Source organism: Helicoverpa armigera, chromosome 12 (assembly GCF_030705265.1).
Source record: "Helicoverpa armigera isolate CAAS_96S chromosome 12, ASM3070526v1, whole genome shotgun sequence".
Classification (NCBI taxonomy): domain Eukaryota; kingdom Metazoa; phylum Arthropoda; class Insecta; order Lepidoptera; family Noctuidae; genus Helicoverpa; species Helicoverpa armigera.
Window position 1 is genome coordinate 1,399,817 of NC_087131.1, and position 22,638 is coordinate 1,422,454.

At 35.6% G+C, this 22,638-nt stretch overlaps 1 protein-coding gene across 5 annotated transcripts in view; it reads left to right on the forward strand.

The window, feature by feature from the left end:
* Nucleotides 1-22,345, forward strand: part of LOC110378579 (terminal nucleotidyltransferase 5C) — a 234,872-nt gene extending 212,527 nt beyond the window's left edge. For 4 of the 5 annotated variants that reach the window (XM_021337910.3, XM_021337909.3, XM_021337908.3 and 1 more), the window contains 2 exons: nt 16,809-17,758; nt 17,914-22,345. In XM_021337910.3, coding sequence (XP_021193585.3) covers nt 16,809-17,758; nt 17,914-18,220 — 1,257 coding nt within the window. In that variant the 3' untranslated portion in view covers nt 18,221-22,345. The remainder of the gene's footprint in view (nt 1-16,808; nt 17,759-17,913) is intronic. The other variant, XM_021337911.3, reaches the window with a different exon arrangement.
* The last annotated feature ends 293 nt before the right edge of the window (nt 22,346-22,638 follow it).

Consider the following 22,638-nt stretch of genomic DNA (forward strand, 5'->3'; position numbering starts at 1 on the left):
TGAAAAAAAATATTGTGAATCGATGCGTGGGCGCAGACTGTCACTGTACGCGACGATTCGCGTAATTTAAAATGTTATGCGCTTTTACGCGATGGCATTCGGCGCGACGCACAGCGTGCCGACTTTATGCAGATCGCGCGCGTTTTCTAGCCGCGGTGAAAACTCGTGTCGCTCGGTCAACGGAAGCGGTTGCCCTTATCAGTTGTTTGTGACATGATTGCTATAACTAGAACTGCTACGTGAGAACATTCGCACTGTTCTACCTACGCTGTAGTAACACGTGAACTTGTTGAATGGCCGATGTTTTTACCAAATACCCGCTTAGCACTTTTATCGATACTAGACTGGAATTTTCTATCGAATGTCACGATGATCGGTTATAGAATCGATGTAACGGTCGCGTAATTGTTCTTGTCGCAGTTGAGCAATGAATCATGGCAATAAAACCATTGGAGCTTGTTGCAGACGACACGGAGATCGGAGGATCGCGGTGACGCAATGCTGTTGAAAAAATGTTTTGATTATGTTCGTTGCGACGATAACGTAATCTCGTGATATGAAACGCGTGAACAGTTTCTTTTGTCGAATGCAACTAAATGTGAAATGGCTTTTTAAAGAATAATAGTAATAAATGGAATAGGCGATCGTATTGTAGTTAGTAACAATGTAATAATATGCGTAAATCGCAGGAATTCGTGTGGAGCCAAGTGTGTTGTGTGCACGCAATGCTTAGCAACAGTGCACGCGAGTCGCGCATGCGTCAAGGAATCCTCGAGTTTAATTTTCTTTCAAGTTTCAACAACTTGGATTTATTGCAGTTTCATGGTCAAAATGGGAACGTTCCAAAAAAAAACGTTTCTCTTATACATCGCTTATGATATTAAAATTTATCGTGACAATAGGTACATATTCGAAATATCATTTACATAATATCGTTATAAAAATACATATGTACTGGTATCGAAAGATAAAATTTTGTTTTTGTGTGCGTTCAAACATATTGATATTGGATGAGTGTTTGTGAGTTGACTTTGTCACCTAAATTAGTTTTTTTGTTGTCTTTCTTATATTATTTTTGATGTTGATTTTGCTAACTAGTTATAATTTATTACTATTTTATGATTTTATGGCTGTCTTTTCAATAATCCCATATAATTCGAATTTGAGCTTAATTACTTTGTATTTTTTGTAGTTTTTGTTTTTTAAACTTTGCCCCTAGTTGATTGATTAGTTAGTCTTTTTTCCTTTAGATTCCTTAGATATTATGTCACAATATAAATTCCGATATAATTACTAGTAGGTACATAGGTACGGCTGGCATTTCATATTGCCAATCATGCATTAATGAATGAAGAAAAAACTCAATATCACGGAAAACCTAGAATGAGTGGAATATTTTCCAAAATTAAGGTACTAGAAAAACTATTTTCAAATATCACATTAACATTCATTTGAATAAGAATAATTTTTATTGTCTTTTTTTATCCTATCACCAATCTTAGTTATATCGAATTTTATTATCGAAATCAAAGAATCGATATAAACTCATGTTTTTATTTAGAACAGGATCTTAAATTAAGTCGTAAATCTGCGTTGATTGATTAAGTGATTACCAACCTTATTACGTTGGTATTAAGTTTCTTATACATTGAAACAATTACAGGATGTGTTCAATTAGATTTTGAACGCAATTTGGACGGAATTTGCATCAGATGTTGAGACACGAAATATTTTTGAAACACTCTGTAACAACATCAAACGTTTGAGTATGAATTGCTTTATCGACCGTGAAGACTTGATACTTGTGACATTATTTTCATAAATGATGGGAATTTTGATGCAATTGCCAAGAAAATTGTTTATTGCATATGCGTGACAATATTTAGAGTAATGCTGATGTGCCCAAAGTTATTTTTGATGGCGTTATGGAATTACATTTGGTATCAAACTCAATTCCTTAGCTGTAATTCTAATTCTATTGGGATTTTTCTTTCCCTTGTTAGATTTCTCTTGTCTTCCTTCATCAAAAACATAACATTTTAAGTAAGAAAGTTAAGGCTTTCCGCACTAGGCCACTCAAGGTCTTTTATATCCTAACGATTTGATTCCTAAGGTACCATAATACAAATTCATTTCACATTTTCGTACGTTCTTTGCTTAGCACTGAGTGCTTAGGGAACAAAATTGTCGGGTAACGAATATTGTAGCCTAGCGTAGAAAGGGCCTATGAGTCTAGAAATATGTCTATTCCTCCTTATTGGTTATGAAGAGAACCGTTTACGTATTCAGCCTAACCCTTAGCCGCATTCATCGTAATAGGGTCAATCGTATATTGTAGTGAATTATTTACATATGTATTATTTGCTCAGACAATATTATAACACTTTATCTACTAGGTATATCATGTACTTACTTATTTACTGTACGTCATGGTAACTAGTGTGATTGAGGTTTTTGATATTTTTTTTTATTTCTATTCAGTTTTCATGTTCAATTAGGCTAGTCTTATTTGCTTTAGCATTGACACAGTAAAATAATAAATAATTAGTCAAGTAAAAGGTGTTTTCTTTGTCTGTTGTGTTGTTTAAAAAATGGAGTAATCTCCGAAACTACTGAAGACTTTCAGACCCTTCTCTGACACATGACTTAAAACGTCTAAAATGACAAATTCAAACCCAAAAACAATAGACAACCAAACTCAATTCCTAATTCAAATCAATTATTTTATCGAAACGTGTGGGACCGGCGCGTGCGCACTTCTCGTGAGGTTACCATCCTTGATATTAAGCAAGTGAAGCATATTGAAGGCAGTCGCGGATGCAGCCCGAATGTGGGTCGCGATGAGTGTTGTAATGACTCCAATGTCGTGAGGAAGGCCTCGGTGGTAAAAGTGCATTTTGGACTTATTAGGCATTAGTTTCTAAATTATATTCTATAGTATCAAGATTGCACAGGTTTTTTTTTTTATGGAAAGCTGGTTGGGTCATATCGTTTATTGCATTCCTTAATGTTAAGGTGGAAAATATACCTACACACAGCAAAATAGTTACAAGAGAGGAAGGCGTTTAATGTGATGATCTGGATACTATATTTCCAAGTTATTTATGATGCAATATTATGATGTTGAAAGATGTAACAATTGCAACGCACTTTTTAATGGGATAGTAATAAAATAACGTCTGCACATAAAGCCTGTTATAAACTGCAGATTATTGATTTACTATTATGATTATTGTTTTTACAATACCTAACTTAAGAAAATACTTAAGTATAAATTCTGTTTTATTATCACCACATAAACATCTGAAAAGTGACAAAATAATTACACGCGTAAACACCTTAAATACCCAATCATTAAAATTTTAACACAAGAGTTATTTATGAGCGTGTTCATTACGTATAAAGGAACGTAATTACTTTGTGACAGCCTCCCTGTCGGGTTATTATGGAACGAGAAATTTTCAATTTATATAGCACTTTATCAACGTCAAAATCTCTGAATACAGGTTAGAAATAATTTTCGGGAGTTTACTGGTTTGGTAGAAATTTTGGCTCCTGGCAACACCGCTTACTTTGGTATTAATTTTACCATTATGAAGATTACTTGGTAACTGGAAAGTAAAAGAGGTTAATTAGCCGGTACTTTAAGTGCAAATATGAATCGATATATAAATATGATTCAGTTTTATGTACTTTTTCTCTCTTCCTAGTACTGTCTGGTGATTTTTGAGGAAACCTACACTACTACACTATTAAAGTCTGAAATCACTTTTACAATATTTGAAAAGGCCTTTGCGAGTGAAACAGGAAAATATAAGTGTAGGTACTCGTTGAAAATAGAACCTCAGTTAACAAACAAACCAAGAAATATAGGACCCAGTAACCTACTCATAAAATAACACAAAAATGTACATACGAAAGTAAAAGTAAAATTCAACCTAGGCCTTGACATGATATTTAAGAAAAAACTTCGCTATCTTTTAAGATAAACGCGTGCCGAGCGAATTTTCTAAGAGAATCTAGAATTTTGTGGGAGTTGAGTTGATAACTTATCTATGTGATATGAATTCTCATGCAACGGAGGTGTGGCTCCTAGCTTGAAAAGAAATGTGGTTGCCACTCTTATTTAGCAGAAAATACATAGATGTACAGTGTTATTGTTGATAATGAAAATGTAGTTAATTCAATACTTGTATGTACAGTTCACTTCATATAACTTTGCCTTTTGAAGGATTACTCTTACGCAGTAGTATTTTGTTCATACCTACAGCATAGTAGCGAACTTCGGAGGAGGAAAGAAACGTAAATTAAAGATTAGACTCTTCAAAATAAATTATTTCAAAATTATAGCTTGTCTGCTTATTTTTAAAACTTTCATGATTGAAGTTTTATTAACTTCATTGAGTACAGACATGTTCATAACCAGATTATTTTAAACACGCAAATTATTTAAGGTTTTTCACAAGGTCAGCACAAATTAAACACCAAGTTAACCTACTTCATGTTAAAATTAGGCGTATATTATGTATGCAACGTATATGCCTACAGCAATATATGTAATTGAAAGGTGCCTAATCTAATATCGGAGAACAAATTGGCAGCTTCGAAATGATATGTATTTAGGACAGCTGTGTATGCATGTTCATACTTGATACATAATACCTACATGGAGGTTTTAAGTGATCAGCTTAGATATACATGGATATTGGATAATGCTGGCTGTGTCCCGCGGTTTCTCCTGTGTTTGAAACTACACTTTTCTTGTGTCGTTGTCCGTTTTAAATATTTTCTTCTTCAACCTCCCTCTATTGGACTGACATATAAATTAAATATTGGTCCATCCTGAACGTTTGGTGCTTGGTACTAAGTATCATAGGAATTCAATTTGGTATATTTATTAGTAATAGCGTAGAAGATATCAATAGGTATACCTTGTCATGTTTTCTTCGAACACTTATTTAATTAACGATTAGTTGCCTACTGCCATTTAATTTTCATAAATTTTCGTTAAGTCATCATTAACTAGTTCTTCCATTCACAAATGAAGTTAATTTTAATTTTAAAACAGTCATGTCAAGTGTTTTTATATTTGACAAAAATAGCAACGGCTGTATTCTCTTATTTCGTTGATAAATAAGTTAAATATACCTTCAGCCATTTTAGTTCGATGCTAAAATAAACTGATTGTTGAAAAACATTTAAGCCAGTTTTATAAAATTAAGTTTCAAGGCTCAGTCTAAATTCCATTTACGCCAAACGAGTTGAGCACTAAAATATAGGTATTATTATTAATAATACTTCGATATCGACGATATTATCGCGGTGTGATAATTAATATAAATTACTTTCACTTGATAAAGTCGAGAACTGGTTTATTCTGTTCAAGGTTATTAAGCCGGAGTGGTGTTTTATGTTAGTCTACTTATTTTTGTTTGTATCTGCGTGTTTTAAGCAAATATTTATGTATTGTACTTTTTGGGTTTCTCATAGTTTTTTTAATTGAATGCTGTGTAATATGTGAAGACATTCATATTTATGTGGTCTATCCAGTAGCAACAAGATCATACTAAGTATGTCAACATATATGCCTATGCATATGTATATGCATATGCCATAAGAGACAAACTTTGGGACAGCTTTTCCTTAGTAATGAATTACTACATTCGTTCTGTCTGTTGGTTTCGGTATCAGTATTTTTACACTTAGAAGGTATCTACGGTCATAAATATTTTTCAAATGACTAATACAATCATCAAGCAAAATGATCATACATGATAGAAATACAACTTTCAAACGACTCATAACAACGACCTTCAAGGCTGCATTGCATTATAACTATTATACATTAATTATAAATTCATATTGTGACATTTCATTGATAAAAGGAAAAATATTATTATGCGGGTTATAGATGTTTTATTTCACGAAAGCGGGGAAGGTACACTTGTGTGTGTAAGCGTACTATGCATATTGTCTTTGTGTGACTCGGTGAGTCGACCACTACTGAGCGCTCCCGAGCTTACACATACAAAGACTATGTGTACGCACTTTCATACACACAAGTATGACCCATCCGCTTTGATGACATAGTAATATTTATACAAGAATAATTCATTAAATTGTAATTAAAAGCAATGTTGTATGGATGTGCGAGGTTTTTTCCTTGATGCGTTGAAAATTACCGCGTAATCACCAGTCATTTTGAATAATATCCAATTGATTACATTGATCAATGGATGATTTATTGATAGTTTATTATTATTGAGAACATTATGCTATGGTGTTAATGGAATGTAAGTAACTACATAAACATGATATAAAACCTTATTCAACCTTTCTGCAACAAATGACAATGACAATAACGATTGGTGTTTTCAGATAATTGACTGAATAAAACCCAAAAACTGTGACCATAAAACATTTTTTTGTTTGACTAAGTACCTAAATGGTATGCAAACTTTATCTCACTCAAGCAACACCAAAATTCCTATAAATAACAACCAAATCAATCAACCCGGGCCATAATAAACAGCGGTCAACCCAGACAATAATATAGAATGACCGGTCAAACACAAACGCGTGGGCACCTACCGTGGAGAACAAAATGACTATCGGAGGTGCCATAACAGATAATCGCCTAAAAATCAGCACGCCAAAATGCGGGTGAGCGGGGTCGCCCTTAGTACGTCTTCTTTGGACCAGTAAATTTTTGTAATACCAAAAATCTTTCACAGAGCTTAAAACTTGAATGCTCTACTAGTTCACTCGTAACTGATCGTCTTGGTCATGCCCACCGTACGTATTTGAGCTAGAAGAAGGCGCCTGCGTTATTGCATCTCCACTCATCTTTCCTTGCTCCGTGGTACTGCCCATTATCGATATTTTATGCAAAGCTGTGATTGACATTAGTAGGCGTGAAGTCCTGAATGACCAGGACATGTCTATGTCCTATGCCTTGCGTGGGCGCAGTATTGAAATCGTTGTTGTTATGTGAACTGTGGTATTGGTCAGTTGAATGAATGAGTCTTTGCTATATAAGTTTTGGATAGACATTAGGTTTTTGATGAAGAGATGATGGATATAAAAGATTTATCTATTAGTCAATGAAAATGATGGAGGTATTAGAAGTCCTATTCCATAGACCAGAGTTCCTAACTTGTGAACAGAAACGACTGCAGAACAATAAACAATTAAATGTTCTACAGTGATTCTTAGTTTTTCCTGACTATTTTGGAACACCTTTCTTTATATTTTTTAAGGTTATTGATGGTCTGTCCTAGAGGTATTAGGTTCCCTGGTAACAGGGTTGAGGAGGTCAGATAGACAGTCGCTCCTTATAAAACACTGGTACTCAGCTGCAACCGGTTAGATTAAAAGCCGACCCCAACATAGGAAAAGGCTAGGCAGATGATATTACTACATGGTCACAACTGTTCTTTTTAGTTTTCCTGATAACTAGGTACATATTGATGACGTGAAGCTTTACCTCCGTTGTTATTGTCACGTTATTGATATACAAGATAACTGTAGCGAAGCCGTTTCTGTAATCTCAATAGAAATTAATTCGTTGATAGTCATTTGATTACTTGTTAGACACGTGAGTTGAATTTCTTAAAACTTTCGACGTCTATATGAATATATATCTAAGAACTCTTTATAAAATATACACACTGAATTTACATTGAAGTTTCAAACCGGTGCTTAGAAAAATATAACTCTCTGTATGTCGGGAAAAAATAACAATATAAAAAAGAAAACTACTGAATAGGTGTTTTGTAGAATTTTATTTCGCAATATTTTGTAATACCTTAATATCTAATCAGTACCGTCTAATTAAAAATACCAGTCAAACTAACAAAAAAACATAAGATTAACAATGTTTTCAAAAAGAGAGACTTCATTAGAAAATTATCTCAAAAATTTCAAAACCAAAAACCAAAATTTTGGTAACCTATGAACTTATTACGCTAGGTATAGTATATCTGGTTACGGTCTATATACTTAATTTTTAAATAAACTCTAGGTTATCAGTTCAAATATTGTTTACTAAGAAACTTTGTAGTAATTAAGTATTTTTATTTAAAACTTTGATAAAAATAATTGTGATTTTGTAAGCAGACTATTTACTTTGTTACACTTCTGTATCAATAAAGTATCGTTATTTACACATGGCATAAAATGCATAATAAATATATGAGTTTGTTGTTAATTGCTAGAATAACGTCATGCATCTATTAAAATACAATAACGCACACATAGAAATACACAATGCATGCAACTACATATGTACACGACAGAGAGTTTATAGATATCAGCAATCTATACTTATAATAATATATAAAGCTGAAGAGTTCTTTTGTTTGCTAGAAACCGAAAACCTGATGAACTACTAGACCGACTGAAAAAAATATTTTAATATGAATATACTTTTATCCGGGTACGCGAATTCGTTCACAAAACGCGGATGAAACCGCTGGTTAAAACTGTACATTAAAAATCTATTGAAAATATATAAAAAAAAAACATCAATATTCAAATTCAACTACAGCAAACATCCTTCAACAGAGACCAAAAATTACATTATTTCATTAAAACATCAACCAAAACTAAACTCAGTAGGTACATAAATATCTACGTGTGACATCCCACGTCTCATCCCAAAGCCCAACTCGTTAATATTACAAGCGATTATCCTCTAATCGATTCAGAAGGCCGACATAAATCGACTAAATCGCTTCACTATTACTAAGAGTACGCGCACACTAAGAACTTTTAGTTGGCCGATAGTTGGTTTGTGTTCATAAATCAGTATGAAGATGTTTGTAAATACACATGTAACAACGATCAGGGGCTCAATTCTGTTAATTTAATGATGTATCTATTGGTTATCAATTGAATCTCAATAGCAGTTATCACTAGATCTCACTAGCGGATATTCTGCTACTGGTATTTTTCCTGTATTTTCTAAAAATAAATTCAACCACCGGGGCAACAGTCGGCCGACTGTTTAGTCTGTAGTATGTGCGTAGACTAACTAGTACTAAATACGAGAGGCGTCACGTTGTCTCATTCGATTCCAAGAGTTGCTTCACAAGGGAATGTCAGAGGACGTAGTTAGTATGCGCACTGACACACCAACTGACGTACTAATGTTAATAATTACTGTGCTCGATACTCGGTGCTTTTCCTTGGTGGGCCCTTGATCTAGAATCGATTGGGTTAGTCGATTTATTTTTTTATCGATTTTTTATGTGTTTTGTGAATAGTGGGTGTAGTTTTATGCGTGTTGTGTATGTGTGTAAGGACGAGGTATCTTATTTAATGTCTATGATTCATGAATCCTACATAAAATGATTTATATACGAGTACTTACTTCTGCCAGCGGCTTTCTACGCACCCAGACAGAAGGTAGCCTAAGCTTTGTCGACAAATAGGCTATCTCACCCTGATTTTTTTTTTCTCGATGGACCTATAGCTCCTGAGATTACTGCGTTTAACAAACAAACTCGTCAGCTTTACCTATAATATTAGTATAGATGTGTGTACTGGGCGGATTTTCTGATGCCATGATTAATTACGATGGACCAAAGGCCATTGGACGCAATCTATTGTTTTTACAATCGGTCAAATCTCTAACTCTGATGGTGTCACCAATGGCACCATGTGACCGTGACTCTGACATTGTCTTTTTCAAAATGTAATAAAAATCCCAAAAGTTGACTGACATTTTTGAAAACTTTGTCACGTAATATGTAAATTGTGATGTCATTGAAGTTAGATTACAATCTTTGACAGATTATTGACCTAGCACTTAGATTACACATTAATATTTAAATCTTGTTTCAATAACAACTACACTACATGTATTTTTTTTTTAACTTAGCAATCCTGAAAATTTATATTTTTATTAAACTACAATATATTGATAAATCGACCATAAATTGTAGAACGCAATTAAAATTGTACTTATTGATATAAATAAATGTCAACAAGACGACAAACAAAGATAATATAATTATGAAAAGAAAAAAAAAACTTGTTTTCTGTCTCTGGTAGCTATTAATCTGTGGTATACGACCGCGCCCATACTAATTGTCTCTTGTTGCCAACTGTCTATAAACATAAGTCTAAGGTCGTTTGCACAATAAAAGTGTATTGTTGATATTATCATTAAATTGTATTAAAACTTGTAGTGGCTACTACATTAATTTTATGGCAAATGTAAAGAGCATATTTGGGATTAAGTTTTTGATTCATTTTCGCAGTAAATTACAGTTATTTTTACCTATCAATTATTGTATTTCAATTTTGGTAGGTTTTAGTTTCGTCTTTTCTGTAATTTATTAAGCCAATTTTCTAACTATTCTTCCTACTCGAATATTTTAATATAGAGTAGTTAGTCGCTTAAAAATACTTCAGTATAATAAGAACCTACTGTTCCTAAAATCCTAAACTCAGGTATCATGAACAGAACAAAATCCAGACTGTCATTAGTTACATAACAATTAACAAACATTTACCTGGCTCAAATCCTTGGACGTTAAATACATAATTAATGAATTCCATTAGCAGATAACAGACCTTTTTCCTATAATGAAATGAGGCAACATCTCGCCTCGTTCCAACCTTTGGTAATTACCAAACAATTGTCTGTTGTAATTACTGAAGTGACAATGATTGCCAGTGAATCGGAGATTTTATTGTTTTTATGCCCTTTTTATATAGCTACAATGTTTCATCTTGTCTTAATGGTGATATTCTTTTCTTTAAGCTGAAATAATTGTATGCTGGAAAGCTGTAATCTCAGGAACTACAGGACCGATTAGAAAATTCCTTTCAGTGCAGATAGCCCAGTTAACGATGAAGCCTATATACTATATAAGCTTCGCTGGGTCTTCGTTATCGGGTGCGCGGAATAGTTTCTCACGGGACTAGGGTGATACCGCAGGCGGAAACTGCCTAGATACAAAACAAAGAGTAGACTTGCAAATGAAGGTAGTCGTAAAATACAATTACAAAACATTTTCGTAACTTCAAGTGAAGTTACCCTTGTTAACTTTTAATTTCGTTTGCCAATGACGCAAACAGCGGCGTCTGCAATATTAATGAATCGACACGTATAATGGAACGTTGATATAATTTAAAAAGAAAGTGAATATGGCTTCCTTCCCGCGTTTGCGTTTCAAGCGCCATGACGGATCCCGAGCTAGTTCCGTTCCGAGTTACGCAGCACGCGTATGCCGAGGCCATGCTAATTACTAGCCTCACGAAATCGAAAGTAACCGCCCGATTGTCTAGATTGAGGACGCGATCGTATAAAGAAACGTAACATACCTAACCTAGCGAATCCTACTTAAACATATTCCGATCGCGTATTGTTCTCTTTAGTCGTAAATAAAACTAGATTTAAATACCACTTGTTTTATGCGTCGCAAGTTTTTTTTTTCATTCAGTATCGATACTTGACCTTTTATCGATTCGTATCTTGCAATCGATTGATGTAAGTTTAAAATGGATCGAATCGAAATTGTTTTAATAGCGAACGTCAGTCTAATTGCGGATTTCCGAGATAATTCGTTGCGATGTTTTTTATCGTGGTTTTAAAATGACTGAGATCACGTTCTCGCTATCTGTTGCAAGGTCGACCGCTAACTTTTGACAGACGAGCGAACGGCGCCGTTTCCTAAGGAATGTCTATAATAGTCTAGCCTACTAACCAGATAATGTTTTTGTTCAGTTTAGTTTTTGTATTCAGTTTTTTTTTGTGTTTTAATATAGTCTTTTCGGCATTCTTCTTTTGTTAATTTGTATAACAATTTGTTCTAACGCCTTTATTTTTGTTTTCTTTATTTATTCGCCTCATCTGTTTCTTATTTCTATATTCGTTGTTGCCTTTACCTTTTAACATATTCAGTTGTTTCTCGTTTCTTTCTTTCTTTAAATTCAAATCTTCTTTCTAATCTTCCAAAAATCACAATCCATTTTGATTTATCACCGAGATATTGTACGTAAATTACTAACGTTTGTACGTATGTACATTAAATGGTTCATTGTCGTACCACTTGTACAATGTTAGTCCAGTTTGTGAAGGAACTATTGTATTCCGTACCCGCGTGATGTTTTGAACCCCGTCGTATATAATGACGTCAGAAGCTGTGACATCACGCATTCTTCTCTCACTGATAAGATTAACGTCAACTGATTAGGTTGTAGAAATTGTTTGATAATTTTGTTTAGATTTGTACAAGTTTGTGCTAAGCTAACATCCGTACGTCAATCATTTGTCGCGGATTTTTGTGGGTTTTTTCATTCTTCACGGAACTAAATTTTTGTTTATACTGAGTGACTTTAAATGTAGAATTAGTTTCTTTAAATGCACACAAAATTCTTGAGGCGTAAACTGGGACATTTTAATTAACATAAATTAAAAATAGAAATTATTTTTGACACAAACAGCTAATGTGACGATTAACAAATGGAGACTTTCTCGATCCAAACATTCGATTGAACAATTCGCAAATATTAATTCATAATTTCACATTCCCGTTCCGTATCGCGCGTTTTGTTTTGCACGCAAAACTTACCAAGTTCACGTTCCGAGTCGTGTGACATACGGTGTTAGACACGGTTTCTTGTTGCTACTTAATATGGTTTTTAAATATCCTATTTGTGATGTTCGACTGTTTGTGTAAAAACATATGTTCGCGAAATATTTAAATGTTCAAACTATATTGGGTGTGTTTTATCGTTACGCTCGTGAACCGCAAAAATGTGATAAATATCTTTTGGTTTGCAATTTATCAAAAATGTAAAGTTACATTTTGTTTTAGCTATATTTATTTTAAAACACAGGCTACTTGTTCAAGACTAGTTCAAAATACTGTATTATTCTCAACATACAGTTAACGAAAGCAAAGTCAGTCTACTGAACATAATCTAACAGAACAAACTGCGTTATTTAATCTAAATACATACATTAGTTTCACCAAAAATTATCCAAAATGATTTTCAACTGTTTGATAATAGCGTGACGAACACATGTCATGCAGAATACAATACGTTAGCAGACCGTTGGCCCCTGAAATACATTATTTAATCATGTATGTATGTATAATGTACATTTCTATGTATAGCAATGTATAGGTAAATACCGTGGGGCGTGACTTGACCGAATGTTACATTTTATTCTAAATGATCTGTTGGAACATACGACTATAACTTAAATAGAGGTAACAGAGAAATTTCGCGGGTAATAGTAAACAATATCTCGTCCTTTTCCAGAGGATACTTGACTATTGTGGAAACCTTATTGATATCAGTAAATTTTCCCAGAAAATGTTTACTAAAATATTATTGTTCCAAATTATTATAAGGCATAGGTAGGCAACTTAAATAATTTCATTCACAATAAATCATTTTATATTGAGAATGGGGATAGGGACTGGTTCTAATTATCTGACATTGAAAATTAAATAGTAATGGAGAATAATAACCTTCATAATCCAATCTATTAGCTAAGCCTAACCTCGGATTTGTTTTTGAACTATTTCAATTTGCGTTCACCATTCATATCTTTTGTTCTCTCTGCAAATACTTATATAATGTATCGTTCCTCATTTTACACACGTATTGTTCTAGTTGAGACAACGTTTAAGCATAACTCGCTGTAAAACAAAATAACTTCACGCAACACGACTCGACCTTGCAACAACAGCTGATTTCTACGTCTCAGTAAAAAAGTTAGTATTCTCAGAGTTGTATTGAACGCGGCTCGTGTCCGATACAATTTGTTACGATTGCGCATTTGACCTCAACAAGCGCCTGATTTCAAATCGACGAGGAAAAACAATACAAAATTTCGTATTTTAATCGGACGCCGTAACGAGGTCACGTCGCATAGTTCATGCGGCGACCGCGCGGGCTGCCGTGACAATGACAATGACACTTTTACAGGTTTTTTTTTTTCGAATTTACGATGATCGATTCACGGAGGTGATTGGTCGTTATAATTGAAATGAAACACTTCTACTTAATTTGATTCCCGTGGCATTTATGTTGAAGGTCAAAACATAAATATTAGCTCAGTTGGAAACCCAAATGTAGAGAAGAATTCGTACATTCAAACGCTCACCAAAATAGTAGCACTCGTTGCATCAGCTATGAAGAAATAGTTATCTAAAGTTTTCCAATGTTAAAAAGACGTCAATTCACATTTTGCGCAATAAGATATTTCGAAATATTTTGGTACAGTGGGTCACGATCATGCACTTGATGACTTTAAATTGCGTTTTCAGTACCATTCAAGCACTATAGGTATTGCCTAGAACCGCAGCTGAATAAATAAACAAATGCATTGCAAATAGTATAAAACCATTTCCTTTTACTAAAGACGTCATAAACGATGCAAACGTTAATGCAGCTGATGTCATTATTTGTATCCTAACAAACAATATACCTAAACGGGAGTCACTGTTTCGATGGCAAAACGGTAAAACCCAGCTGTATTTTTTATGGAAATAAATGACAATCTGGGAACGAACGAGATCATTCCATTTAGGAGAAAGAGTCTTTAGCCACCTTATTATAATAGGTTGATTTAAACTATCGTGTTCAAGAAAGTTGATGGATGTTAATGATTTTGGTGAAAAAATAATAACAAATTTCAATAAAACAAAACACGACAATAATGAATTCACAGAAGCTAATCACGCAAACTTGACTTCGAAATTCTAGTTCACAAATCCTGTTGCATTCATTATCAATAATGACACCAATAAAATGGGAAGTTGACTAGCAGGACATAATTGTACTGAGTAACAAGAATTACATTACGATAGACCCGAGCCGGATATTGATAAAGCTGGTGTGGGTAGCCCGTGATAGATAGGTATTGTGAGTTGCAGATACTTGGTTTAGATAAGTTTAGCCTTTTTGAACAGGTGGTCTATGATCATTAGTTTGTTTGGGATTGTTGTTTTTTGTTCGTTGGCCAGGATTTTTGGTTGGTTCTATACCGTGGGTAGGTACGTTGCGATCATATATTTCAAATGCACGAATGGAATGACCTTTCCAGAGTATTTTCTTAGTCCTCCAATTTCAATAGTCTTTTTGTTGCTTCTTTAGTTCTTATCTGTGTGTCTGTCTTATCTACTAAGTCATTAACTCCATTTTTATCAATTTCTTCTTCAATAAATGAATTGTACTTTATAGAATCTAAATATATGGTATGATGCTTGTTAATATTCAAAACCAATTTTATAACCAATACTTAGTAAAATATTATAATCAATAGGTTTATTGAAACCAAAGGTCATACATATTTTTCTGTAATTTCGTGGGCATTCATTATTTCTATCACACCATTGCGTAGTCAAATAGAAATCTTATATACAAGTGTTACTTCACAGCTGTAATTTTCTACCTTATTCGAGTACTGACCTGTGACATATACATACATACATACATAAATACAATAAACTGACCACTGTTGTATAAAATTAATTTACAATTGATATGACATCACTACTTATTTGAAGAAATTATGGACATGGTATTTGCAATTGGTGAAAGTCTCTGAACTGTGAAAGATATAAAACTGTCATGAATTATCCAAAGAACATCAAAAAGATCCGTCGAGTAACCAATGCTCTCTTAAATGATTTCTATCTTTAAACAACAGCAAACAGATTTCCAACGGTCATTCATCAAGAGCATATTTTTTAGGATATTTTAAAGTGAAACGAACAGACATATTGACAGACATAGATACATACATTTTTTCAGAGACCATTGAACTCCAACAATAGGCCACTTAAACAGAATCGCTTTACAACGTCTAATGGACAAAGATTTATTACTAACTCATTGCTCTCAATACCGCCATATTTAGATACAATAAACGTTTAGAACATGGTCAATGAACATATTTGTAATTCTTTATTTCGATGTGGGTTATCAGTTCTTTTGGACATATGGCAGTGTGCCAGATTAGTTCAAATAAACATTTAAATTGTGTAATACACAGCAAGTTCTAGAAAAAATTGCACCCGTAGGCGTTTTGGCAATTCGCCAAGCATCCCATATATAACTTTGAAGTGTCACAAAAATAGTGATAAAATTTAAATTCTGCGTAATAAAATCAGTGTGCACCAAACAATGGTATTCGTTTGTACAAACGACGCACCTAAATCTTATTTGCTTATGCTGGCCTTGATAGCATCGCTAAATAATGAACGCGCAAAAAATGTTGTTCCCCGAATCTCCACAATTATTATGTCATTCGTTTGTCTGCATTTTTTTACTACCAATGTTAGAAGGGGATTTTCAGGTTCTAAAAGATTACAAATTTCGTTGGAGAACTCTTCTCTACCATTGTCTTTCGAGCATTCAGTGCCGATAGTATATTTACGGCTATTGATGGAACTTAGGCAAGAGAGACCAAAGGTCTAAGATAAAATAACTAAGTAATAATGCTTTCTGTATTTCCTTAATCTGAAATCTATAGTCATTACATTCTATTTCCTCAATAAAACCCGATGCGTAGTGTTTACGAACAAAGATTACTGGGGTTGAGATAATTTGACGTGATTGCTGACTTACCAACATCTTGTTTTGTTGTATCGTCTGCGTTATATTTGTAGCCAAGGCATTTTGTTTACTTACGGGATGGTTAAATAATAATTTGTTAACGCACAATACCTTGAAACAACGGTTTTGCGTCATTATTACTGTCGACAAGCCAATTCGATCTAAAATTACTATGTTGTGTAAACTTTGATATTAACGACATTGTTTTTTTATTGTTGCAGAGCGAGTCGAGCTACACCTCGTCGGAAGAGGGCTGCGGTGGCGGCGAGCGCCACGCCGTGCTCAGCTACGAGCAGGTGCGGCGGCTCAATGACGTCATGGACGAGGTGGTCGCCATCCACGGCCGCGGCAACTTCCCCACGCTGCACGTGCGCCTGCGCGAACTGGTGGCCGGAGTACGAGCCCGCCTCGAGGCGGCGCAGAGTGCCGGCGGCGCTGGTGTCTGTGTGCGCGACGTGCGCCTCAACGGCGGCGCCGCCAGCCACGTGCTGGCCGACCGGCCCCAGCCCTACTCTGACATCGACCTCATCTTCACGGCCGAACTGCCCACCGCACGCCACTGCGACCGCGTTAAGGCCGCCGTACTCGGCCACCTGGCCACCCTTCTCCCGCCCGCCACCCCGCGCCGCCGCGCCACTCCCGCCGGCCTCAAGGAAGCCTACGTCTCTAAGATGGTCCGCGTCAACTCTGACGGAGACCGCTGGTCCTTGATATCTCTTGGAAATTCGCGCGGCCACAAGTCCGTAGAACTCAAGTTTGTGGACACGATGCGCCGCCAGTTCGAGTTCTCCGTCGACTCGTTCCAAATTGCTCTGGACTCTCTGCTCGCGTTCCATGAGTGCGCGCAACTGCCTATTGGCGAAAACTTCTACCCTACCGTTGTGGGAGAGTCCGTCTACGGTGACTTCAACGAGGCTTTAAGCCACCTTGCCGAGAAACTGATTGCGACGCGGCAGCCGGAAGAGATCCGTGGCGGCGGTCTACTCAAGTACTGCGCCCTCCTGGCAAAGGGCTACCGGCCGGCGCGACCAGACAAAATCAAAACTCTCGAGCGGTACATGTGCTCGAGGTTCTTCATCGACTTCCCCGAGCTCGGACAGCAGCGCGCCAAGCTCGAGGCCTACCTGCGGAACCACTTCGTCGGCAGGGAGGAGGAAGCTCTTAAGCATAGGTAATAATAACTTATTAAAACACTTGTCAGAAAAACTAGTATTAAGAGGCCTTTCCTGGTGCAGTTCGGGCAAACTAAGTTTCAGGACGTCGTCTGGGTAACTAGACGTTATTGTAGTAATCCGTTACTTTATGATTGGTGTCCGTTATTTGCAGATTCTGTATGAGTGAGTTGTCGCTAACCGGCGGTGTCGCTCGGTGCAGGTACCTGACGCTGCTGCACGGCGTGGTGCGCGAGTCCACGGTGTGCCTGATGGGGCACGAGCGGCGGCAGACGCTGGCGCTGATCGAGGCGCTGGCGTGCCGCGAGCTGTGCGCGCGGGCGCCGCTGGTGGTGGCGCCGCCGTACTTCGTGTGCGTGTGCGCGGCGTGTGCAGCATGTGCAGCCTGTGCCGCCTGCGCCGCCTGCGTGCCGTGCGCGCCCTACTGCGAGTGCTGCCGCGCCGCCTCCTGCCCGGCGTGACCGGCGCCCGCCCACACCGACCATGAATTTAGTGCCAAATGTATATAATACGGATAACAAAATGTATGTACGCGCAGGAGCGGGCGCGCGTCACGTTGCTCAGTGTCCGCCGATCAATTTGCTCGTCAATTGTCCCCGCGCCGCGACGTGAAGTAATTTCTAGTCGTACTCCTTTCGTGTTGATAAGTTAATATGTTAGCAGTACGAAAATTATCGTTCACGTGGATTGTGACGGACGCGCCGCTAGATAGTGAGTCCGAGTCGATGGTCTGCCTATATAAAAAGACTAGTTAGTTATTTTTAAGCTTTTATGTATAGAAGTCGTCTCCATAAAAGTAGTGGCATGTCTCTCGCCGTCGAAATATCACGGAGAAGCGGACGGTCGGATACGAGTTTTATTGCTAATTAAGTGAGAAAATTGTTGCGAGTATGATACCCGGGTCACTAGAACATCGGAAACAATCGGAGGAGCGTGCGTACCGATAGCAGCCACAGTGTAGGGCGGCAGTCCTCAGCAGCACCCGCGACTCGCATAGTCTCGCGCAGCCCGCGCTCGCCTCCGCTCCTCGGTGTCACGTCAACAACTATTTTACTATGTATTTATCAATCTGAAAGGATGTATGTATACACTTACACGTTTCGTGATCGCTCTAGTATTGTATACGGCTTGGCGAACGAGTAACAAATTAAGATACACATAGAAAAATACAAAAAGATTAAAAAAAGTTAAAAAACCCAAAAAAATATATTACTAAGGTGTGTACAATATTAAAGTTCACGCTTTTTTAAATAATATAAAAATACCATTATAAAAATATTTTAAGAACATTTACAAGTAGTGACGTCACTTAGTAACAGAGTACTTATGAACATTTTTTTTTACTATTAACGTCTCATCAATTACAGTTTATATTAAAGCTGTAGATGTATGGAAAAATGTGATTTAATTGTTGTATTAATTAACCATGTTGTCGATGATTATATTATCTACTTACATAACATTATGTAGATTAAATCCAATAGAGAGATATATTATTATTGTTGTATTTTAATGAGATATAGAATATATGAACGATGGTGTAAACAGTGTCCGGCCAATACGTGAATGTGTCAGATATTTTGCCAAATGCATATTCAGAGTAAATACTATATTTATACACATTGCATGAACTTTGTAGGGCTTTTACTAAGCAATTTGTTACGTAGTATATTTTGAGTAGCGGAAGATATATCCGAAGTAATCAAGTACAATCATCTAATAGAGTTAACCCTTATAGTTAACTTCGGAACAATTTATCGAGTTTATGAACGAATTTTCCCGACTTGCTCACTGTCGAACCAAAATTTAAGATCTCATTTTTTTTTAACTGTTCTACAAAATTGTTTTGGAATTGTAGTGTTGTATTGTGAACACTTTAACTGTTGTCTAATGCTTATCTTGGATATACGTCATTCTATGACTTGAGGTGATAAAACATTCGATGTAAGTTAAACGTGTTCAGTGATCCGTTCCACTTGTGTACCGACTAGTGCCGCTCGCCTTTGTGTATACTTTCTTCATAATATATCTGCATGGAACGGAACGCACTAGAAAAGACTTTTTGGAATATTATCGTAACGAATTCGCCACGAGTGCAACGGACCACGGTAACTTCAAACGGTAGCCCTAAAATTAGAAATAGTACGCAGTCGTCTGTACTTAGAAATAAATGAAGTACATAAACATAGTTAACTGAATCTAAACTTTATTCCATATGTAATAAGAGTGAATGTAAGTTAATTATCACTAGTGTTACTTGCTATATCGAGACAGGCGTCTAAGTTGTGATTTGTAGTCTTTCGACAGGTATTTTAAATGTCATTCTATATTGTCACTATATTTATTATAAATAACTGTGATTGTTATATCTACTACATACAATTGTAATTCGACTATTGGCAAAATCCGTTTAAGAACTACCTCCTCGCGTGAGTAAAAATACGATATTCGATGGTATATTTTTTGTGATTTTTCTCTCTACGACTATGGAGATAATTATGTAGGTATATTAGCCGTAGGGTGTACCAGTAATATACCAGTCTTGTAAGTAAGTTCTAAAGACGTAGTTTTCGAAAATATTGGTAGACATTTCAATTTCGAACTTGTCATTGACATGCTTTTTACACAAACTTGGCGCATCTACATAATTCTTTCTTTAGTCTGGGTCGAGTTCACTATTTCGAATTTCGAAAACGCCTAACTCTCAACGTATACTTTGGGCACAATTCGAAGACAGTGGAAACTACCAAGAGATGCTTGTTAGCTTATAAAGCTCTTCCAAACACATCACGTGATGTGGCTAAACGCTTCCAAAAAAACGGTCTAAATGTTTTAAAAAAATTGCAAAGAGAGACATTGCAATATAGTTTAGGAATTTTATTATTTTTTTCTAAAGTTACCATCAGTTTTCAGCTAGCCTTATTTTATAATTAATTTTTAATTCTAATGAGCACTGGTCATAGGCGTTCCCGTGCAGGTCGATTGTTATATTATATGTATATATTGTTGGATAATGGTTTTGTGGTTTGATGATACTTTTCTGAGAGATATGCAAATCTCTGAAAGATTGTACTTAACTTTCAACATTGTGACGCAAACAAAAGGCAAGTTATCACAAAGAACAGAAGAGATAAATCAGAATAAGTATCTTGAAAGTTTTGTGAGATTTAGCTCGAAGTTGGTTTTAGAATTTCAAAGTACCAAGTTTTCCTATAAATATACTTCAATTTTGTAGTAACTTGTTAATTATGTAAACAGTATTTTCTACTTGCAATTGTTATAAGTGTTCCTGACGAAAACTTTGCCAATTATTTTCAGTCTATTGTATAAGACATTTAAACACACGTGACGTAAAAATCAATGTGACATTAAGTTAAAACTTAGCTTTCTTCATTCAATTAATTAACGTGTCTAGAAGATATTGTAAAACTAATACAATATATTGAGCATCTATAACTACAAAACTTAGTTTCAGTCCTCGTATCGATTAACCACATAGGTACTATCAGATATCAATGCCTTATCAAAATTTATTTTGCAAAGAAATAAATTACTTACTTGATTCCAAACATTAACTTATTGCAGAATAAATTAGCGAAATCATATTCATATCAATGGATGCTCAATATATGTTTAGTAAGATTTGTTATCTTTCAAAGAAAAAATATTTTACATCGATGACATTATTGTTGATTCTCAAAAGTGAGTAATGATTTAAGCAAATATACTATTTTTTGGTACAGTCGGACACAAAAAGCATTTACTTATCTATTTATAAATGTTGGTACTAAGATCAAGTTGTTAGTTCAACGAAACAAGAATATTGATTCAATTCTGATTGATGAAGATGAAGTACATGTTAATGTTTTTTTGATTCTTGTTTCGTTGGATATGGAACTTGGTCTTATTAAGTTGGAGAGTTGATTCTTGTGGAAGTTATGCACGTGGACGCCGTTATAAAAAGCGTGGTTTCGGTAACTGGTGGCGTTGACAGTTAGCAGCGGTGCGGCCTTAAGTGAACTGGCTTTATGGTCAGCAGGAAAAAAATTGATGTCATATATTTGGTAGCTAAGGATTTGCAATTAATTTGGTATACTTGCTGTGTTTATCTAAAATACTAAATTTCCAGTAGCTAAACTTTAAAAGGTCTGTTTGATAAACTAAACATCTGCTACTATAAAACAGATTTTCCTAATTCCCATTAAAAAATTGAACAAGATTTAAGTGTCTTGACTGTACCGCTGCTCTCTGCCCACCCATCACTTCGTCCGAAGCCCGCCGTGTCGCATTTCTCGCTCATATGTTAAAAGCGAACATTCGACACACCGACTCTCTAGATTAGGGGTTGCTAGGCCTTACGTTATATAAGCTTATTTAGGTTATATCAAGTATATTTACATACATTATAGTTATTATTTTTTCTTTTTCTTCCAAGTTGCCTGTTTCGTGTTACACGAATAGCGACGATGTGTTGTTACGATACATAATTACTATTATATTTGTGAGGAGTTTTAAGCTATTGTAAATTTTACAGAAATAAAAAATGTTGTGAAAATAAATTATAAAAAAGTGATATAAACAGTGAATTTGTGTCTTTTATTTTACGCCTTGTGTGATGGAGTCCTTTTCGAATACTGAAATACATGACCTTTCATCAGATTTTCTACTCAGAACAAAATGATTATCCAGTGGTTTCGATACCACATGATTTAACTACTAAAACGAATGCACTCACTTCATATTTGCATGAATCAACAAGATATAAATAAAATTGATATTTTTATCAACTTTACACGCAGTACCTATTAAAATGCATGATGACAGCAATTTCTGCAAAATGAAAAACGTCAGTGGAGTGCTAATGGGGGATTTCCCTAAA